The sequence below is a fragment of the Mastigoproctus giganteus genome, chromosome 10 (assembly GCF_048544385.1).
Source record: "Mastigoproctus giganteus isolate SK-2022 chromosome 10, ASM4854438v1, whole genome shotgun sequence".
Lineage (NCBI taxonomy): Eukaryota > Metazoa > Arthropoda > Arachnida > Uropygi > Thelyphonidae > Mastigoproctus > Mastigoproctus giganteus.
Genome location: NC_143584.1, coordinates 34,721,312 through 34,742,814, shown reverse-complemented (window position 1 = coordinate 34,742,814; position 21,503 = coordinate 34,721,312). Strand labels below are relative to the sequence as shown.

General features: G+C 36.2%; 1 protein-coding gene across 1 annotated transcript in view; it reads left to right on the top strand.

Moving 5' to 3' along the window:
* The window catches only part of Trs31 (trafficking protein particle complex subunit 31), a 56,679-nt gene extending 45,128 nt beyond the window's left edge, over nt 1–11,551 (top strand). The window contains exons 6-7 of the mRNA XM_090382276.1: nt 2,718–2,782; nt 11,351–11,551. Of these exons, the coding sequence (XP_090238402.1) occupies nt 2,718–2,782; nt 11,351–11,449 (164 nt within the window). The 3' untranslated portion in view covers nt 11,450–11,551. The remainder of the gene's footprint in view (nt 1–2,717; nt 2,783–11,350) is intronic.
* The last annotated feature ends 9,952 nt before the right edge of the window (nt 11,552–21,503 follow it).

The window sequence follows — 21,503 nt, the reverse complement described above, 5'->3', positions numbered from 1 at the left end:
CCAATATAAGTGATGGATTTAGTACAAATCCACTTTGCATTGCTACATACAAAATGAGGCTTTTTCCCAGTGTGTGTGTTTTGTAATTTTATTACCATACCATTGCGTATATTGTGTATATCATCTCTGGGTTGTTCAATACAGTAGAGCATCAGTTATCCAGATTAACTGATGTCAGACCTTTCCAGATAGCCAAATTTTCCAGAAAAATTGAGATAATTTTTCCAGTAAGATTAAATAAATTTAATTTTACCATAAGATTAATTAAATTAAAAAAAATTATAAACCAATCTCAGAAAACAGAAACAGCTATCCAGGCATTTTTATGATTTTTATAAAAAAAGAAACAGGAAAATTATAAAGATTTATAAATGCCCTTTGGGATTTCCGACTTACTGATAACTAGCATGGACAATCTGTGTCCTCAATGGCATTTGCACACACAGCAATTGTAACTCACTCTTTTCTCATCTTAAAACTTGATGCATGCATTTCTCTTTTAGTGGCTAGGGTTTTTCTTGATAATGCTTTCCATAATAAGCCCATCTAATCAACATTATAAACGTTTTCTTTCTCATAATTTGCTATTAACTGAAGCAAACTTACTTTCAAATGACACCGCTGCCAATTCGTCTGCAGAAAGTTTCTCTCGCCTTGAATATCTAGGTCATGTACCGTGTCTCAGTTTAAAGTTTGTCAGCTAACCTTTGCTTGCCTTAAAATCTTCATTACCTTTTAATTTTCGATTAAAATCCAATGCTTTTTCACAAAACATTGGGCTACTGGCAACTGGTTCACCTAAACTTTGCTTCTGAAGAAACCATAAATAAAGAGCATTCTCTAAAGTGGCATTTTCAGGTTTCGACATAGTCTTTTCCTCCTAGATCCTCCATCACTATCCATCGTCAACACAAATTCTGTTATAGCATTGGAATTTTTCTTGATATCATAAATTGTTGAATTCCCCACATTAAACACTTTGGACAGATTTCCTAAATTTTCGCCTTTTTTCTAATTCTATTAATAATTTCTGTTTTTTGTTGCAATGTTAAAACTACGCATTTTCTTTTCATTCACATTTTTCCGTAAAAAATTGAGATAAATAATAAGTCACAGTTTTGGGCTGATATTATTCTTACCGAATCTGGAGCTAAACTAATCTGAAATTCACTCATGGTTTCCAAGAAAACCCAGTAGTAGTCTCTGTGATATTTTTCTAAAACACATTTCTGAAGGTCACAGAATTCTAGAGGTCACAATCATAAAACAATTTGCAGTTTTTGGTTTATTGTGCTTTTTATTTGTACAATCTGTTATAAACAGGTAGTTAACTAGATCTTTCACTTATTATAATCAAAATTCAATTTGCAGATGTGATCACTATAACTGGAGCTTTCTGAACTACTGTTAATAAAAAAAAAATAAGAAAGATCAGCCTTTCAAATTATTCCAGATAACTAACATTCTACTGTACATACTAACCCATCCTTGATGTCATGTGTGATCAAATTTAGGGTAATGCATCACTAATGCAACTCCTGGTGAGGAGTCTCCACAAAATGAGTCTTAATTCATTTAGTAGCAAACCCAGTTTGCTCATTGCATACATATAAAATGAGGCTTTTCCCTGCAATAATAATAATATAGCATCAAATCTTAATTTCCATTTTTTTTTTTTTTTGACAAGTTGTATAATTTTCCTAAGTCTAACTTCAACAACATACCCTGGTTCTTTGTTTATAGCTCTGCTTAATATCAGCAGCATATTTCGATGTAAAATTGAAAACACAATCCTAACAGACTTGACTCAACACTGGTCCTTTCAAAGCATCCATTTATATTTGCTTTTTTGTCTTTAACTAGTTAATCATCCCTTTATACACTATGGCAGTGTATAAAGGGATGATTACCCAATGCTGTACTTCTACAGCTTACATAAAATATGGTCATGTTGGATTATGATAAAAGTCTGTCTGGAATTGAAGTAAATTATATAAAATTTATTCCTTGCATCCAGTTCCTCTGTGACTCATCATGATACCTTACAAGATATTCCCTTAACAACTATAATTACTACTACAACAAAACCATGTTGTGACTCATAGCATTCCTGTCACACAGATCTATAGTTGCCTGGATCACCCTTAGAATTTCCCCTTTATGTAAGAGAGGAATATCTTTCCATTACTTCCCAATCATTCTCTGAAGTAATGGTATAGTCTAATTGTTTAAAAAATATTTCAGTTAAATGTTCAGAGGATCTGCAATATCATGTTAAGTTTGAATTAAGTGTACTATTACCACTTTCTCAAGTTTATTTTAAGTTGGCCTTAACCTCTATTTAGAAATGATTTTAGCATCACTTAAGTTTGGTTTTGCATATTGGCAAATAAGTGAGTGTGTGTTCCTGATGTGTTCCAGTGAAGTTATTTTTCTAATTAAGCTGTAAATTATTAATATAACTTGTTCATACTTTAAGATTTTCCTGCCATCATTGACCAATAGCTCACATTGTTTATCAGATTAAATTGTAATAAGTTTAGCTATGATGATTAGGAATGGAATACCTGAGGTAGAATAATGCGATGGGTTTCTAGACATTAACATAATTTCTGTTTTGATTTGCAAGTAAAATGAATTCTGATTTTTTTTTTTTTTTTTTAAGAATTTATCAAAGTAAGTTATTTTCTGAAATCCATAATACATTTCAATTTTAGGTACTCTGAATTGTGCAGCCTTCATAGGTGGGATTATTGAAGCAATTCTTGTTGGTTGTAGTTTTGTAAGTACATTTTATAAAGTGTTCTTTTGCTAAAAAATAAATTAGGTAAAATTAAAAATACATGCACACACTTTTCAAAGATTTAATTTTATTTTGATATCAGTTTTCCTCAAAATAAACTATTACTGATTAATTTCTTAATTCTTACAAGTAAATTATATTATCCAAGCAACCAAAAGTAATATTTTTGGTGTACCAAAATGGAAGCTGCATGCCTTCCTGTGAAATTAGATGAATATTTAGTAGATATTTAATAAAAAGAAGTGCTAAAAGAAAGATTTAAATAATTTCAACTGATGCATGTCAATAAGGTAAAAAATATTTTAAAGCATGTGTGGTGTAGTTACTCATTTAACCAGTTGTCTTTGGTTAAATGAGTAACTAAACTGGTAGAACAGTGGCAACCCAACCTTTGACAAGTCTGCTTAAAAAAGAGGTTAGAAGTGGTGAGAAATGCAATATGAGCACTTTTCAGTTACCAAGTACAATCAGTAGTAATAGTGGTATGTGATGCAAGAAAGCAAGTGTATGAGCTTATGCAGCATCAGCCAAAAAAAAAAAAAATCACACCATTCCCTCCAAATGCCTGTCCGGTTCCTCCTTAAATTTATTTAACCTATCAACTTTCACAATGACAGATGGAAGTTTGTTCCAGCAATTAACCACCGCTGGCTAAAGGCAAATTTCCGCACATCTATTCTACGTCTGTCTTTTCTAATTTGAATTTATGCCCCCTTAGGTTCGTAATCTGAACAAGTGGAAGGATCCCATCAGAATTCAGCGTGCTCAACCCATTCAAGGCCTTATACACCTCAATCAGATCACCGTGCAGGTGCTTAGGCTCTAGCCACTGCAATTTGCAGAACTTAAACCTCTCTTGGTAAGAGGATCCCTTCATTCCCCTCACCAATCTTGTTGCCCTTCTCTGTGCACGGTCAAGCAAATCTACATCCTTCCTAAAATGAGGCATCCAGACCTGTACGCAGTACTCAAGGTGTGGCCTGACCATTGCTTTATACAGAGGGACAATCACCTCCTTTTCCCTGCTAGCAAAATTCCTATACAGTGGTACTTTGGTTTGCGAGCATAATTCGTTCCGGAAACGTGCTTGTAATCCAAAGCACTCGTATATCAAAGCGAATTTCCCCATAAGAAATAATGGAAACCCAGATGATTCGTTCCAAAACTCAAAAATATTCATAAAAATGATTTATACAAAATAAATATATACCTTTTAATATTTAAATTTAATATACATAAAGCAATCGAATTTATTAATTATTGGGTAGGATGACTTTCACTGTCACTAACGGAATCACTGCTATCTGTTGTCTTTTTTGTGCGACTTTAACAAGGAACCTATCCAGTGACACTTGCTTTTGCCTCCTTTTGAGGATTTCATGGAAATATGACATTGCATTGTCGTTAAACAGATTCATCATTCGCACTGCCACAGCCTTGCTCGGGTGGTGCTTTTCTACAAAATTTTGCACTGTTTCCCACATTTTACAAACCTCCCTAATCTCATTTGAAGAGAGGGATGTCTCTGTTTTTTTCTCCTCCTTCTCAGATGAGATCTCCTCCATAACCTGTTGCTCGCAATGCAGATCCATCAGTGGTAAACTCCTGGCCATGTTCCTCCACCAGCTCTTGAATGTCGTCCTTATTCACCTCCAGGCCCATGGTCTTCCCCAAGGACAATTTCATTGACAACTGGCAGCTCCTGTTCATGAGCAAACCCCTCTACGCAATCAGACCACAGTTTTCTCCAAGCAGAATTGAGGGTTCTCCTGGTGACCCCATCCCAGGCTTTATCAATGATCTTGAGGCAGTTTACGATGTGGAAATGATTTTTCCAAAACTCTCGGAGGGCAAGGTTAGTTCCTTTGGTCACCTCAAAGCATCGCTGAAATAGTGCCTTGATGTAAAGCTTTTTAAAGTTCGAAATGACCTGATCCATGGGCTGGAGTAATGGAGTAGCGTTGGGAGGAAGGAACTTGACCTTAATGAACTCTAATTCTTCTGGTAAAGTCGTCCTCAAGTCCTGGAGGATGAGCAGGAGCATTATCCATAACCAGCAAGACTGAGTGGCAAATACCTTTTTTCCTAAAAGGTATTTGTTCACTGCAGGACCGAATACCTCGTTGATCCACTCAATGAACAAAATACGAGTGACCCAAGCCTTGCTCTTGGACCTCCACATAACGTTTAACTGGCTCTTCTGCACCTTGCATTTCTTGAAGGCTCGTGGATTCTCAGAATGATACACGAGCGGGGCTTGACTTTGAAATCACCGCTTGCATTAGCACACAGCAAGAGGGTGAGACGGTCTTTCATGGGCTTGTGACCGAGCATTGCATTCTCTTCTGCTGTAATGTAGGTCCTCTTTGGCATCTTTTTCCAAAAACGCCCCGTCTCTTCGCAATTAAAAACTTGCTGCGGCAGGTAACACTCGGAAACCCTGAGCTTCTGGAACTCAGCAACGAACGCCTCAGCTGCCTTAGCATCCGAACTCGCAGCTTCTCCGTGCCTCACAACACTATGGATGCCACTTCTCCTCTTAAAGTTATCAAACCATCCCCTGTTCGCCTTCTTTGTTTTCTGTAGACGTACCTGGCAGTTTACTTATGAGGTCGGCGTACAAGGCCTTTCCCTTCTCACAGATCAAGTTCGCGGTCACAGTATCACCTGCTAGTTGCTTCTCATTTATCCACACCAAAAGCAACTTTTCTACATCTTCCAGAATACGTGGTCATTGCTTTGATACTCTCGTGACTCCTTTTGTTACATCTAGTCCCCTTAGTTCTTCTTTCATACTGTGCAAATCGTTGATGTAGACTTCTTATAAAATCTTGCGATGGCGGCCACTTGCATACCTTGTTCGTGCTTCCCTTCTTAACTTCTACCGTAATCATCTCCTTCTTACCGCCTTCCTTTTCAATCCTTTTCTTCATTGGGGGCCATTGTCGTAGAATGGTTAATAAAGAACAGTCACTACATTTGGACGCAAAATTAAAAAATGCTTTATGCACATACACGTGGTCACAACGCTAGCATGAATGTTGACTATACGAATGAGGTATGCCTACTGACACAGAGCATGCGAGACAATTACCCACAATCCCGAGCGGCCTGTGATCACGTGATGCTCGACAGACAAAGCATATAGGTAATACTGTAATTGTATTGCAAGACCTCACTCGTTTATCAAGTTAAAATTTATTAAATATTTTTGCTCGTCTTGCAAAACACTCGCAGATTAAGTTACTCGCAATCCAAGGTACCACTGTATATCATTCACAAAACCCCATGACCTGCCCTGGCAGCCTGTCTGTATTGCTCAGAAAACTTCATATCTGACTGCACAATTACTCCCAGGTCTTTTTCATTTTCTACCACCTTAAGTGTAGTACCACACAGTTGGTATGTTTCTCTGGGGTTACTTCTACCCATATGCAGTACTTTGCATTTGTCAAGGTTAAACTTCAGTTGCCACTTCTTAGCCCAGTTTGTACAATAGTCTTCCATGCGCAACAGTGTCAAAAGCTTTCCTGAAATCCAAATATATGATATCAAAATTATTTTTTGCATCCAGTTCCTTTGTAACCACATCATAATATACTATCAAATTTGTCAGACAAGACTTTCCCTTAACAAACCCATGCTGTGTCTGAATTATTGCTGCAGTCTTGTCTAGATGATCCTGCAATGCATCTTTAACCAGTGACTCCATTATTTTACCATGAACAGAAATTAAAGTAACTGGTCTGTAATTACTCGTGTCACCCTTCGATCCCCCTTTGTGAATTGAGGATACATTTGCACATCTCCAGTCCATGGGGACCTCTCCTGAGTCCAAGGATGCTCTCATAATTATGGCTAAGGGTTTTCTTAGTTGCTTTGCCACCTCCTTTAATATAACTGGATAGTCCCATCCACCCCAGGTGCCTTTCGTATGTTTAACTTCATAAATTTCTCCTCCACTTTGCTCTCAGTTATTACAAAATCATTAAGCAACCTGCTACAATTTGATAACCTTCTGCCATTTCAAACCTTAATAACTCCTCATGTGTGAATGTAGATGCAAAATTCAGTTTGTTTGCTGTCTGAGCAGGATCATCGATATCAAGTGGACCAATCAGATTCATCCCCTTCCTTTAAGAGTTTATATAAGTAAAGAGATCCTTGTTGTTTTTGTTGGCATCTTTTGCCAAAGATTTCTCGTAATCTGCCTTCACCTGCCTAACCTCCTTTGTGACCTGATTACAGACTAGCTTATATCTGCCATAGGCTTCTCAATCACTTGATAATTTATATGCATCCCATGCATTTTTCTTCTCTGTCATGAGTCTCATTAGTTCATTTGATAACCATTTAGGCCTAAACCTTGAACAATATTTCTTAATAGGTATGAAACTTTTAGTAGCATCCACAATTAATTCCTTGAATGCTTCCCACTTAGAATTTACTGTTGGTAACATTGTCAGTTGATCGCACTGTACTCACCTTTAGGGAAGCAAAAACCCTTTCCTTTTCCCCTGATGGTAATTATATCTTTAAATAAATCCCACATCAGTACACTGTGATCACTGCCACCTAGTGGTTCATTTATCTGCAAATTCTTAATACATGAATGATCACTGCTGATAACCAGAACAAGAGTATTATCCTCTCTGGTTGCTCTCTCACCTGTTGCTGCAGAAAACAATCATCCAGTAAATCCAAAAAAGTCTTACTAGTGTGTGAGTGACCAACCCACAAGTTCCAATCAATATCTGGGAAGTTAAAATCCCCCATTATAAGACATTCTGATTTACTAGCCCGCTCTATTTCTCTGTACAATTGTTCATTGTACTCATTCGAGTCATTAGGCCTATAACACACTCCTACTCTTATGTTTGCTTTCGCAGTGCTCATGTCACACCAAACTGACTCAACAGTGCACTGTTCATCTATATTAACTGGATGCACTTCTTTTGATTTTGTTTTTCTTAATTAACAGTATAACACCTCCTCCCTTCGTATCCTGCCTATCCTTTCTGTACACATTGTACGCCCCAAATTCCAGTTCTGCATGCCTTATATCTGTGTGACACCACGTCTCTGCTATCCCAACGATGTCTTGACCAACACTTCAAATTCATCAAATTTATTTACTATACTTCTAGCATTGGTATACATGTACCTATCCTTATTATTAGTTACCCTAACACATCCCATATACACACCTGTTTCACGATGACTGCCATCAGTCCCTGAAACCCCCAGCACCTCTTGCTCCAGGTCGCTACTTATTTTAATAGAAGTTGTGCAAGAATCGCCTTCACCTGAGGCTACTTTTAACCTTTTAGTCTGTGAATCCCCCTAAGCTAGCAGTTTTCTGACCCACCTAACACTGCCTCGATAGCATCAGCAAATATTTTTGCACCCTTTCTATTTAAGTGTATCCCATCCCTGTGGAAGCAGTCTCTCCTGTTAACAAGCACAGACCACGCTGAAAAAAAATTCTACCCCTTGAGCCTTGCACATTCCCCTCCAGGGCCGAATTGATTGACAAGGCTCTCATCATGTATTCCCTCCTATCGTGTCTGGGCAGAATTGCAGACACTTTCAAATTTAACCCTGACTCGTGACTTTTTTGCAACATTGACCTGTACAGAGGGACCCGATGGGGCATTTATGGACTAATCAATAAATTAAGTACTGGTCACAAAGCAATCGTGTGTGTGTGTGTGCGCACGCACTGCTGACTCATATCCAAATTTAGTTCATTATCCAAAAGAAGACATTAATAGACACCCACAAGAAAAAGGGAACTCATTTGCAAATTTATATATATATATTGTATATATTCTTGTTAGAAGAGTGCATGAATTAGTATGTTCTCTGTTTGCAACTGCCAGTGATCTGAGTTTTTATCATCCCCCCCCCCCCAAAAAAGCTAGTAGTTTTTCAACCAACCAATACTGCCTTGGTAGCATCAGCAAATATTATTGCACCCATTCTTACTGGATATTTTGTGGAAAAGTTTCCATTGCTTCATGTTGTTAAAGATGAAGCAATAGCTGTTTTACAGCATCAGCAAGAAAGAATTAGAATAGAGCAGTCTCTGGGGAAATTGCAAGTGCACAAGAAAGCATAAAATAAAACATATTTGACACAAAATGAGGGAGTTTTTGATTGAAAGCTCCAGGACTAAACTGCCAATCAATCCAGCCATGGAGAGACTATGCAAAATGTCGTGGTGTAGGATTTTTCTCAGCATTGTCTGTGCTTGTTAACAGGAGGGAGGGACTGTTAAACAGAAGGGGAGAAAGAATATTAATAGATTCACAAGCTGCAGACAGATGTTAAAGTGATTCTTGCAGTGCTTCTACTGGAACATGCAGCAGCCTGAAAAGAAAGGTAGGTATGCCAAATTTCAAGACCCGATGGGGCACTTGTGGACGAATTAAATACATGGACTGTGCTAGGAGCATAGTAAATAAATTAAGTTCTGGTCAAGTCATCAAATGCAGATATTGTGGGGATATTAGAGACATGCTATCACTCAGATAAGGGATGCAGATATGGGGAGGATAGTGTGTACACACAGGAGAGAAGGGGAGGGGTTATACTTTTAGTTAAGAAGCAATTAAAATCAAAGGCAGTGGGCATGGTTCACTTTCGTGTTCTTTGAACAAGTTCTGTACAACTCTGACTTTCTGATGTGCATTATCCTTTGAAAGAACCCATTTGCAGTTACACTGCAGTTGTGAAGAGAAGTACCTGCTCAGAACCAATTTCCAGATAAACTTTGCACCCAAATCTGGCACCACAAACATTTCCCACGCCATTACAAAACCACATCAGATTGTTTTTTTTTAGGATTTGGCAGGGTATGTTCATGGATTCATGGTGTTTTCATCATATCCTGATCCACCAGTGAAACAGCAGGAACCAGGATGCATCAGACCAGGTAATGTTTTCCAATCCTTCACAGTCCAGTATTCCTAAATCCACTATAAACATACCTCTGAAATGCCTCTTTGTAAATTACTGGGTTGTTACTTGACTGTGCACAAGTCTCATCAGCCTATGTAAGCCTTCGACATCAACCAGCTGTTTCTGACCACAGGATCAGCATTGGCTGGATGTCATTTGGTTACTGGACTAAATAACATCCAGCCAGATGTGCCAAGACCAGTGCATCTGGTACTGACCACCCTGCCATGTTCAGTGTCACTCAAATCCTTTGTCTTGCCCATTCTCATATTGCATCCCTACACATCTGCCTACCTGTTTTATGGACATGTGCTGTTTCTGAAGGAGTGTTCCATTTCATGAGAAGGGTAGGTATACCTAATAAAATAGCCACCAAGTGTAAACTTGCATCCAAAAAATTCTCTCTATTTCAGAGTTATGCATGAAAGTGATTAAAACAATTACTTAAAGTTGCATACTTTACCAGGGATAAAGAGATCAAAAATGTGAGGTTTTTAACAGTGGTATTGTTTTGTTTTAAAGAATGCAATCTGCAAATGAAGAAGGTTTTATTTTTGTTCTCCCTTCCCTCTCTTCTCAAAATCCAGTACATTTATGTATTAGTTTTTAAGAGAAGAAAAGAATGTTTAATTTTATAGCATAAGCACTTTATGGCCATGAAGGAAATTCACTTGGAGGAAGACTATTTATACCACAAATTGCCTGCCTGACATTTGTGACCATGCAGCAGGTGTTTGAGGAAGAGTTGTACATTTTATTGCACTGGAAGGGCATCTGGAAGTCTATCACGATGTTGAAAGTGCTGCTCTGTTGATTCTCCACACATCTTTTTGATGTATTATTCAACGATATTTGTACCTCTCCCTTTTATCTGCATAGTGCTGTTGGCACCTCCACTGTTATGTCCAGATGCTTTCTGAAACACATTTCTCTCCAGGTGAGCTGTGACATGCAGAATTAAGAGCTCAAATGCTGTTAAAAATGCAATGATCTCATATCATGCATAAAGCCACCACCAATATAAGATCAGTGAATTTCACAGCAAAGTATGAAAAACTCAGGTAGCTATCCTGTCTCATGATTGAGTTGCCAGACCTTATACTGACTATACTTACCCACTCCTGAGGTGCCAGTAAGAGCTGAAATAGGCAAATACAGTTACTTGTAGTAGATATTGCATGCCAGTTTTAATGTTTATGACATTGCTAACTATTACAGGCAAGAGGTTGTTTCGTCCATCTAGAAACTGTTTCTTCATTATAGTTTTTTAGCACACCTAAAAATGAAGAAATGAATAAACTTAATTGTCATATTATTCTTATTAAAATAAAATCTGCAGTAGGGATTCTTTGTGCACTGTACAATGTTGAATCCATGTGACAAAGTACAGGGATTCAACAACATTATACATCACAAAGAATAGAGCATTTCTTCATCTAATACTTAAAGTTATGTACTTTCTAATTAATCATATTGCATTCCATTACAACTTGAAATTTACACTATATGCAAAGAATAAGTTTAATAGTTAATACTGTTTTTAATTCCATAGCATTTTAATAAAAAGCTGTCTCTTTTGTGTAGCCTGCTAAAGTTACTACTCACTGGCATAAAGGAACAACGTTTATGATTAAATTTGATGATTCAGTTATCGTTCGTGATAAGTCTGTGGACGGAAAATAGTTGGAGAGATCTTTCATTTATATTTAAGTTATTTTGCAGAAATCTTTATTGTATAACACTGGATCAATGTACATAATATTGTTATTAAATTACTTAGTGAAATGTGCAGTTTCTCTTTGAAATATCATTTTCAGTTTGCAGTTCAGAGATTTATTTCTGAATTAAGAGTTTGCTTAAATATCATTAGGATGTTATTTTGAATTTTACGAGGGGTGATCATTTAGTTTGCAGACTGATGCAAGGACTTATCTAAATTGTCATCATGTGAATCTTCTGTGGGTTTTTTCTTCTTGAAATACTCTCCCTTGAACTTTACACACTTTGCTACCACTCATTAAATGCTTCTTGCAAGCCATTTTTCGAAAGACTGTAACGTGCTTCCATTGTGGTTCTGCAAGCATCATTGTGTCGGATGCGAAATGCTTGCCCTTCAGAGCTTCCTTCAGACATGGAAACAGGAAGAAATTACACTGGGCTAAGCTCAATGAATAATGGGGATGCTGCAGAATCTCAGCACCTATGGCACTGATCACTGCCTGCACAATATTAGCCGAGTGGGCCTGGCCTTGTCGATGGAGAAACCACTTCACACTGAAATGTGGCCATCCTACCAAGACATTACTACATCCTACTCATTACTGTATGCTTCATTCTACTCTAACTGTTTCCGATGCATTTAAACCCCATCTGACACAATAACAAATCACATATGGCTGTTCAATCTGTACGTCTGAAATGGTACTTGCTTCAAAACGATTGTCAGTGACATGCAAAATGTTGTCAGTGACAACATGCAACTAAAAAAAAAAAAAAACCTCAAGCAATACTAGTTCAACAAGTACTGGTATGCACACACAGTAGCAATCAGGGAGAGCACCTCTTGCAGCAGTTATGGAACGTTTGCAAGATAAACAAAATCTTGCACCACTCCGCAAATTAAATGATCACCCTCGTATTTTTCAGATGCTCAAAAATACGAGGAGTAAAATTCAAGCATGTTCTTAGCAAAACGTTTCCTCCAGGTGTTCTCAGACCTTTGTGAGTGAATGGATTTGATGCCCTCACCACTTGTTTTAAATGATTTAGGTGTGAATTCATTTGATGACATGAACTTAACAAGGGTCTTTTTAAGAGAGTAAGTTTTCCCCTGCAATTTTTTTCTCTTCTTGTAAATATACAAACAGGCATTAGAGCATAATTTGTGGACAGTGACTTGCAGCCTGAGTTACCACAGTGGTAAGAAATGATCACACTGTTTATTAATCAGATATTTATTAATTTCTGTTTAAAGATACCTTAGTGCAATGATATTGAATAGAGGGATCTGTATGGTATATTTGCATAGTTGTTCTAGTTGTCATGGATATTATAAGCAGGCATTGTCTCATTTAGGAGAAAAAAATATATATAATAGAGTATAGAATCAAATTACTAAAACGTAGAACTGTGATGTTATAATTATTAATGCTATAATTACTAAAGCATTGAACAGGGATATTATATGATAATATTAACCAATTGGATTAATGCCATCAGTGATAGAACATTACATCCGTCGTTATGCAGTAATGAAATAATGTTAAAATGTAGAGGCCGTCCTGTCATTTAAAAACCCGAAGCAATCCATGAACTAACCGGACCCTAGGCAACAATGGTTATGTTTAACCATTTATGTTTAACCTTAATATTAAACTCAAAAATTATATATAAATAGCCGTCCATGGAAAAAGATACTTTGCAAGGGACTTTGTCGAGGGCTATAAACCCCTACAAAATACCAAACCCATGGCTGGCAGAGCTATCAGTTTCTGTTGTCATCTGCCTGTATAACTAGGACCTAAAGAAGTCCATAAGTACCTGTAAGATGGGTATAATATAATAAGATAGAAATTATAATAATAAAATTAAGTAGCTTATTAATAGTAATTTTGCAGAATACAGGCTGGATGACATTTAGCCCAACCAATAGCTGGAACAAAATAGTAAATAAGCAATGCTGAGAACCAGATAATCTGCTAAACATAATAAGCTAAATTAGCTAAAAAAAAGGAGAACGGAGAGAAGGCTAGTTAAAGTAATAGTACCTCAATCCCCCTCGAATTGCTCTAATAGTTCATGAGGTATGAAAAAAGAGAATAAGATAGTTAAAAGTAAAGGAAAAGTGTTTATACGATTGTACATCGGATATTACCGGGAGCGTAACTCCCCGACCCTATAAGAAAGGGATCCTGGTATAGTAAGAAGAGCCGGTAAAAGATGGTAATATATATTGAATAGTGGAATACTGGAATGGCTAATTCCTAATATAAAATTCTAAACGCCAAATAGGCAAATTTCGTAGTGAAAATGTTAGGGTTATAGGGAGTAGGATATACCAATAGTGCAAACCCAAGGTTAATACAGCGTTGAATATATATTACCTTACCCTGTTGAAGCGTAGACAAGAAAGGCTGTAAGTCAAAGCACATGTCGTATATACACATAGGTGAAGACAGCGCCACCTTGGATGTGTCAAGCAGTTACAAAAACGAAATTACTAGATAAATGGATAGGAAACGCCCTCTATCGTAGTGAAAGCAGAACCAATTAAGTTCTCAGTGGTAGAAGAGGAAAGCAATTAATTCCTACTGTAGCAACACATGGATTGCTTCGGGTTTTTAAATGACAGGACAGCCTCTACATTTTAACATTATTTCATTACTATATAACAGAGTATATTGTTCAAGAAAATTTTAAGGAGTACATCATCAAAAATGGTTGCTTCCTTAGTGCATATATGAAAGTTAAAGCAGTCAGTATTAATTAGTCACTCTTCACATTGGCATTGTCAACTACCCACAGAGGTGATTGACCAATCTCAGCACTACCATCACTGCCTATGGTTAGAATCGTTAAATATATCCATGTGTCCAAAAGTCTTAAATCGTTGCAGAGGCACAAGGCTACACCCTATTTTAGAGTCAATAGTTTTGAAGCACGACAAACGCTGACAGCAATCCCATATACACCCATGCACCAACAATAAGCGACCAATCTGGTGAATGAATGTCTGTACAATCTCCTGTAAATATGCGCACTCTCCAAGTCATCTGAGAACACACAGCCTATTTTATTTAGTATTTATTCTATTCTTAACTTTTTATATTATGTTTGCATTTCTGTATATTTTTACTTGCTGTGGAAGGGGTTCGTCACCCTGAAAGCATCTTGTATTAATTTTAACCTATTAAATTATCTTAGTTACTACCTCCACTGACCCTGCTGTATTATTCTTCACTCTATAACTGTTTTATATTGTATACTCTTTTTATAATAATATATTTTTATATTTTATACCCTTTTGACTTGGCACAATAGAGCTTCAGGTGCTGATATGCTATAAAAATACTAAACAAACAAATATGAGGCTTCTTGGAACATTTACTCTTCTGCATGGCTTTAGTTCCAGTCAGGCAACCATCTCCACAATACCATGCTCCTAGCACAGTGTCTAACCAGCCAACCACCTCTCAACACACTTGAACCTTTGTACTTGCATATACAGTAAGTCCCCGACTTAGGTAAAAAAAAAAATTTTTTTTAGGATTGTAAAATTTAAAATAGTAAAAAAAAAAATAAATAAGCAATCAATAATGACAAACACAGCATGCACAAATGATATGGAGTAACAAGCTTAAAAATAGGAATGAAAAGAAGATTCTGAAAAAAAAAAAATATATATATATATATATATATTTTTTTTTTTTTTTTTTTCATATGAAGGGGGACACACATTTAACCATAATAACGTAAAAACCTACAGAATTCCAGCTATCGGTATTATCAAATGCAATAAGATAGAGTTGACTACCCATTTATAATGAATTGCACTAACAGAAAAGACCAATAAACCAGAAACTACAAATTGTTTTATCGTAGTGATCTCCAGAAATGTGCTTTAGGAAAATGTGAGCTCGCGTGAGGTGATAATAGTGTGTTTCTGCCTTAAACCTGTGAAGTTCTTTACAGAAAATTTAATTTTGATCAGTATTGTGGTACTAGTAAATCTATCAAGAAACAGAAAGCAACTGATTTGGATTAGAAAATTAAAATAATAAGGATGTATGAAAGTAGTTAAACATTAACAAGTATCACAGGGAATTTAGATTTTTCAGTGTCAACGGTGAACACAATAATAAAGAACAAAGGCATAATACGATAAACAGTGAATGGATCTGCACCAGTGAAGTCAACTATAATAACCAAGGCTACAAAATACATACTAGTTTTTACAGTACAATAACACATATTTTTTCTTCCTTTTATGTTTTATTTTCTTAGTTCCAGCAGCTACTTTGCTGGTGACCCCCAGATATATTTTTAATTGATTCAATTAAAAACTAACTATTTTTCTTCATTCTTCTGAGGATATCATGTGGTTTTTGTAATTTTGGCATATCTGGATATAGTAACAACATTTTATTAGTCATTCCTCAGTTATGTGAGACTACTTCCATGAGGAGTCCTGGAACGTATCTCTTATGTATGTCGGGGACTTACTGTATATTGTTTTGTTGTATTGTGTCAGAATGTTGGAAAGTGTTTCTGTATGTTTATCACTTCATTTACTTGTATTTTAAGCACTGAGGAAAGATATGGGATGATACAAAGAAGCGGTACTTTCGCTGATTTAAACTGCTTAATATGCATTGGTACACTTAAAACTTACAATTGCCTCTGCTTCAGATTGTGTGATCAGAGGTAGATAACTTTAAATTTCAAAAAGAACACAAGATGATGTAGCCTGCCATGTGTGAATTTATTGGAAAATTAATGAATTTACAAAAAGCATTGTGTGGGTGGGGGCTTTTCAGGTTAGGTGTGTGTAGGCCTACCCTTACGTTCTTCCAAGCCCCAGCAGAAAGGAGCAAGAAGATCTCCCAAAAGTTGGATCAATATTTACACACGCCGTGGTTATTTCTTTGTAAATTCATTAATTCTCAAATAATTTCATAGTCTACACATTGTGTTCTATTTTACACTATTTCTACTCCCCTTAAATTAATATAACCTACTTATAATCTCTAGCTATTTAGTACTACAACAAAATCTAGGGAAATTGGGTCAATGGGCTGAGAAATGGCAATTGAAATTTAATATTGACAGGTGTGCAATACTACACTCAAGATAGTGAAGAGTGAAAAAGACCTGGGGTAATTGTGCAGTCAGACATGAAATTCTCTGAGTAGTGCAAACATGCTGTCAGGACAGCTTATGAGGTCTTGTCAATGATATACAGGAATTTTGCTAGCAGGGATAAGGAGGTGATTATCTCTTTGTATAAAGCCATGGTTCGGCTGCATCTTGAGTACTGTATATAGGTCTCTGCACAGAGGAGGGCAACCCGATTGGTGAAGGTAACAAAACAGTGCCCTTACCTAGAAAGGCTTATTCAGTTTTGCAAATTGCATCGTCTTGAGACCAGCCACCTGCTGGGAGATCTGATTGAGATGTTTAATGGATTGAGTAAGCTGAATGTTAATGGTATTCTTTCACTTGTTGAAAAATGAGGGGGCATAAATTCAAGTTGCAGAACAATGGTTGCATGATAGATGAGTGGAAGTTTGCTGTCAGCCGGTGGTTGATTGTTGGAACAGGCTTCTGTCTGTTGTTGTGGAAGTGGATTGGTTGAAAAAAATTCAAGGGAGTTTAACTAGACAAATTCTTAAGAGGGTACAGATGGGTGAACTGTGTTTTTCCCCCCTCTCCTCTCTTGTTTGGCTGATGCTATATAAGCTTGTTTCTTACATTTGCCATTACTGCTGCTACTACAACAAACAGAAAATGAGTAAGTGTGGGGGCTCTGTGGTGGGCACTTTGAATATGCCCATTCACGTGTATTTGCAAATGACTGTAGTAAAAGGTAAACTGCGGCCATTATCAATCCACTGAAGGACGGAAGCCTTCTCAATGATTCATGGTGAGGGAAATGGACCATAATCTGCCATGCTGGGTTAGCAGGTAGACATTTATAGTAGATACCCAATAAATTAATAAGTAAAAAAAAAAAAAAAAAAAAGCTTTGAAGATTGGAGGAAAAATGATGTTTCTATCAGATGTTGTGAATTACAGTGTGTTTTCTCCTTATGTAAATTGGGGTTACACAAACCAAAATTGTAAGTATTCTCTGGAATGTAGATTCAAGTGATGTGCAAGTAGCTGGAAGGGATATTACCACACCAAAAAAGTTTGTGCAATAATATCCACATTTCATTGATTTTTTTTGACAATGAGAACTAATGTTTTTGTTGTCCCCAATGAAAATAGTAATATTTAAAAGCATTTACATCCAGAGTTTTCATTTTTAAAAAACAAAAATTCCATAAAGAAGCTCAATCTCACACAGCCTGCCAAATATTTGAACATGTGAAAGGGTTAATATGCAGAAAATACAGTGTGATCATTCACTGAGTTTGAAGACTACCATTTTCCCCATTCGATCGCCTGATAGATCAAAAATTGAGTGAAGGAATATCTCCAAATAAAGTAATTTTCACTTGTAAGTTCTAGTTCAAAAATTTAAAAATGGGTGGTGACTGGCAAGAGACCATAGAACCATCTTAAATGTGAAATATAGCAGTGTGTTACATGCTAATAATAAAATTATTAAAGAAAACAGTGTGAAAGTAACTTAAAAAAAAAAAAAAAACCCCACGGCAATTAATTTAAGTTACTTATGGATAAGTTACAACAATTACTCTCCCTAAAAGTTTGGAATCATATCCTATTTTTCCTAATTTTGAAAGTTTTTATTAAAGTAGGACCAACTGGTTTGCATATTTTTATTAAAATATTTTCTATTGTGTATAAAAATCAAAAAACTGAAATAATAAATTTCTATAATATTCACAAATATTCCAGAAAGGTGTACAAGACTCCGAAATATGGTAGAAGATTCTAGAAATAGGAAGTGGGAATATTGTTTCAATGTTATAGGAGATTGTAAGATGATTCTAGAGTGTTTTGCAATAATAGAAATTGAGGAGTAACAGCTGTAACTTATAAAATCAAACATCCATCATTCAGAAAGCGTATTTGGAGTAAGTTTTGTGTTTCATCATAAATATGGAACTGAGTATTGAAAAAAGAAATGCTCTGTGTAAATAAAATTATTCCATAGAGATATTGTCAAAAAATTAAGTTATTTCATTTAAAGGAGTACAAACTACTGTTCGATGATACTGGTATTTTAAAAGACGAACAAATGATCAGGACAACTGCACTTAACAACAGAAGCAAAAACTGCTTTCTAAATGCAATCGACAACTTACTGTATCTGAAATCCGAGCTGGGTTCAATAGGAACACAGAAACACTCACATCTACATCCACTGTAAAACTTGGTCTTGAACAAGCAGACTATATTTGACTTCATAGATGTGTAGCTGTCCAAAAACCCTTATTAAAACTGGAAAAGCAAGAGAAATGGTGAACTTGGGCTAAGAGCCATCAACATTGGACAACTGAAGAGTGGAAAAACAGTGTGTGTTTAGATGAATCCAAATTTGAAGTTTTTGGATCTAAGTGTAGAGTTTGTGAGGCTATCAACTGAAGAAAAAGATAGTGCCACAGTGTTTAGTGCCTACAGTCAAGCACAGTGGTGGTGGTTCGATCATGATTTGGATTTGTTTCTGTTTTTCTGGAGTGGGTGACATCATCAGAATCTAAGGAATTTTAGGAAAGGCTATAAAAACATGCAATATCTGGAATTTGATTGTAGAAGAAATTTTATATTACAACAAGAAAATGAACCAAACCACAGTTCTACAGGGACATTCCAGTAATTAAACAGCAGGAGGTGGTATTTCAAATTATGATATGGCCAAACCAATTGTCTGACTTTAACCCAATAGAGCTTTTAAGATCATCTAGACCATCAAGTCTGCCCATCACAACATTTATGGGAAACCTTGCAGATCACTTGGAATAATGTTAGTCAAGACACTATTATAAAACTGCCACATCTCTATAAGGCAGTGACAAAATAAGTATAGTTATTAATATTATTTCAATATTTCTTTGCCATAAATTCTTCAATGCTTAAAATACTTTGTAGTATGTTGTTTTTATTTTAAACCTTACATTGGCTATGACAATTTCAAAAAGAAATTAACAAGAACTATTGTCACATGCTGCGATTTCAAAATTTTAGGTGGGGTGTCACAGTTCACTTTACTGCTTGAGTTGCGCGACTCTACTGTAGCATCAAAAACATTGAATTTCATAACATAAAATGAATTTAGATGGTTCTGTTGATCCAAATCTGATTTGGTTTCAATTTCTTTCTGATAGATCCCCAGGGACCAAATTAAACAACAGCAATTAATGCATTTACCAAGAAATTATCCTACATAAGATTTGAAATGCTAGAAATAGCTAGTAATGAATAACAAAGGCATTTTAAGAGTACCCAATTTTTTTAAAGTTCAGCAGAACCTTATAAATCTGGCCTTCTCAGCACATCAGTTCTGGTCCTTATCTCCACAGACCAGTATTTGTCACCAGCATTAAGCCAAAATGTTAACCTGTACTCTTAGAAAACCCAGTGGATAATTATTTGCCTAAAGAAAAAGGTTGTGGGTTTGAATGCTGTTTGAACAATCACTCACAGGTCTTTTTCGTTTTCTACCACCCTAATTGTACTACCATACAGTTGGTATGTTCCTCTGGGGTTGCTTCTACCCATATACAGCACTTTGCATTTGTCAATGCATTTGATAAACTTCAATTGCCACTTCTCAGCCCATGTGCCCAAATTTTCTAGATCCTGTTGCACAACCGTTGTAGATGTCTTCGTCACTGAAATCTTTCCTGATTTCTGCCCAAACATAGTCAATCCATTCATTTGCCATTATTGGATCTGCAGATCGAGATTCTCCACTAATTTTTGCATAAATGATGTTATGTCAGTTTTTAAATCGATCCAGCCAACCGTTGTTACACACAAAATTGTCGCATTCAAATTGTTTAGCATATTTTTCACCTTGATCCTTCAAGATCAGACCAGCTATTGAAAATCCAGCACTTCTTTGTGTGGCGAACTATTGAAAGCAATGCTTCATCAACATTTGTAACCTCACACTTTCTAATTTTTTTTCGGCCATATTCTTTACCAGTGCCAACATGTAAACATCTTTATTCTACAATGTCGATACACTTGAAGAGGACAAAGAAAACTTTTTACACACTCAAACATTTTTTGCACCACATTCTAACTCAAAAATAATTCACTTTTTCATGAATCAGGAGAGACTTTTTGTTAGTAGACATGTTTCCAAAGGAAGGGTTTGTTTCTAACCAATTTTACTTTAAAATGAAAAAGTGATCTGCATACAACATTCGTAGAAGTCCTGTTTCCAATATTCTTAGAAGTCGCGAAATAAATTTATGGTTCAGTGAATACGAGAATCTGTAAATAGGGTAATGCGACAAGCAGAATGCCAATGCACTATTGTATAGTGCCCCTGTCCCCAGAAGGACAATGTCATAAACCGGCCACTAATCAAAGCTAAGTCGCCCTTTTCATTTTCGTCTATTCCAGGAATTGAGTTTTTTCGACTACCTGCGTAATATACTCATTATAACATGAGCGATTGTATGGGAATACATGTGAATTAAAATCATTATGGCTTTTTAATCATTACAGCCTTGATCTTATTATTTCTGTGCTCGTTATAACCAATTTCAACTGTACTTTAAATGCATACTACTGTGTATTAAATACTATACGCTGACCTAGTGGTAAATGTCTCACAAACTGAATAATTTTATGTTGCAAGTATGTAGTAAGAAGGACATGCAATCCGTGAAATATGTAAAGCAGAGAGAAACTGGCATACAGGTCTTCTTGACCTGTGTAATTTCAAAATGCCAATTAATAGAAGTATTTTCTTGTCAGAACAAATGTGAAGGAAATAGCTCTTTGTATGCCATTTCCAAATCAGTGTTTGATTATCCCCTCTAGCATGTCTAGTTTTTACTTGAACCGATTATACCACTCATGTATCTCTGCACAA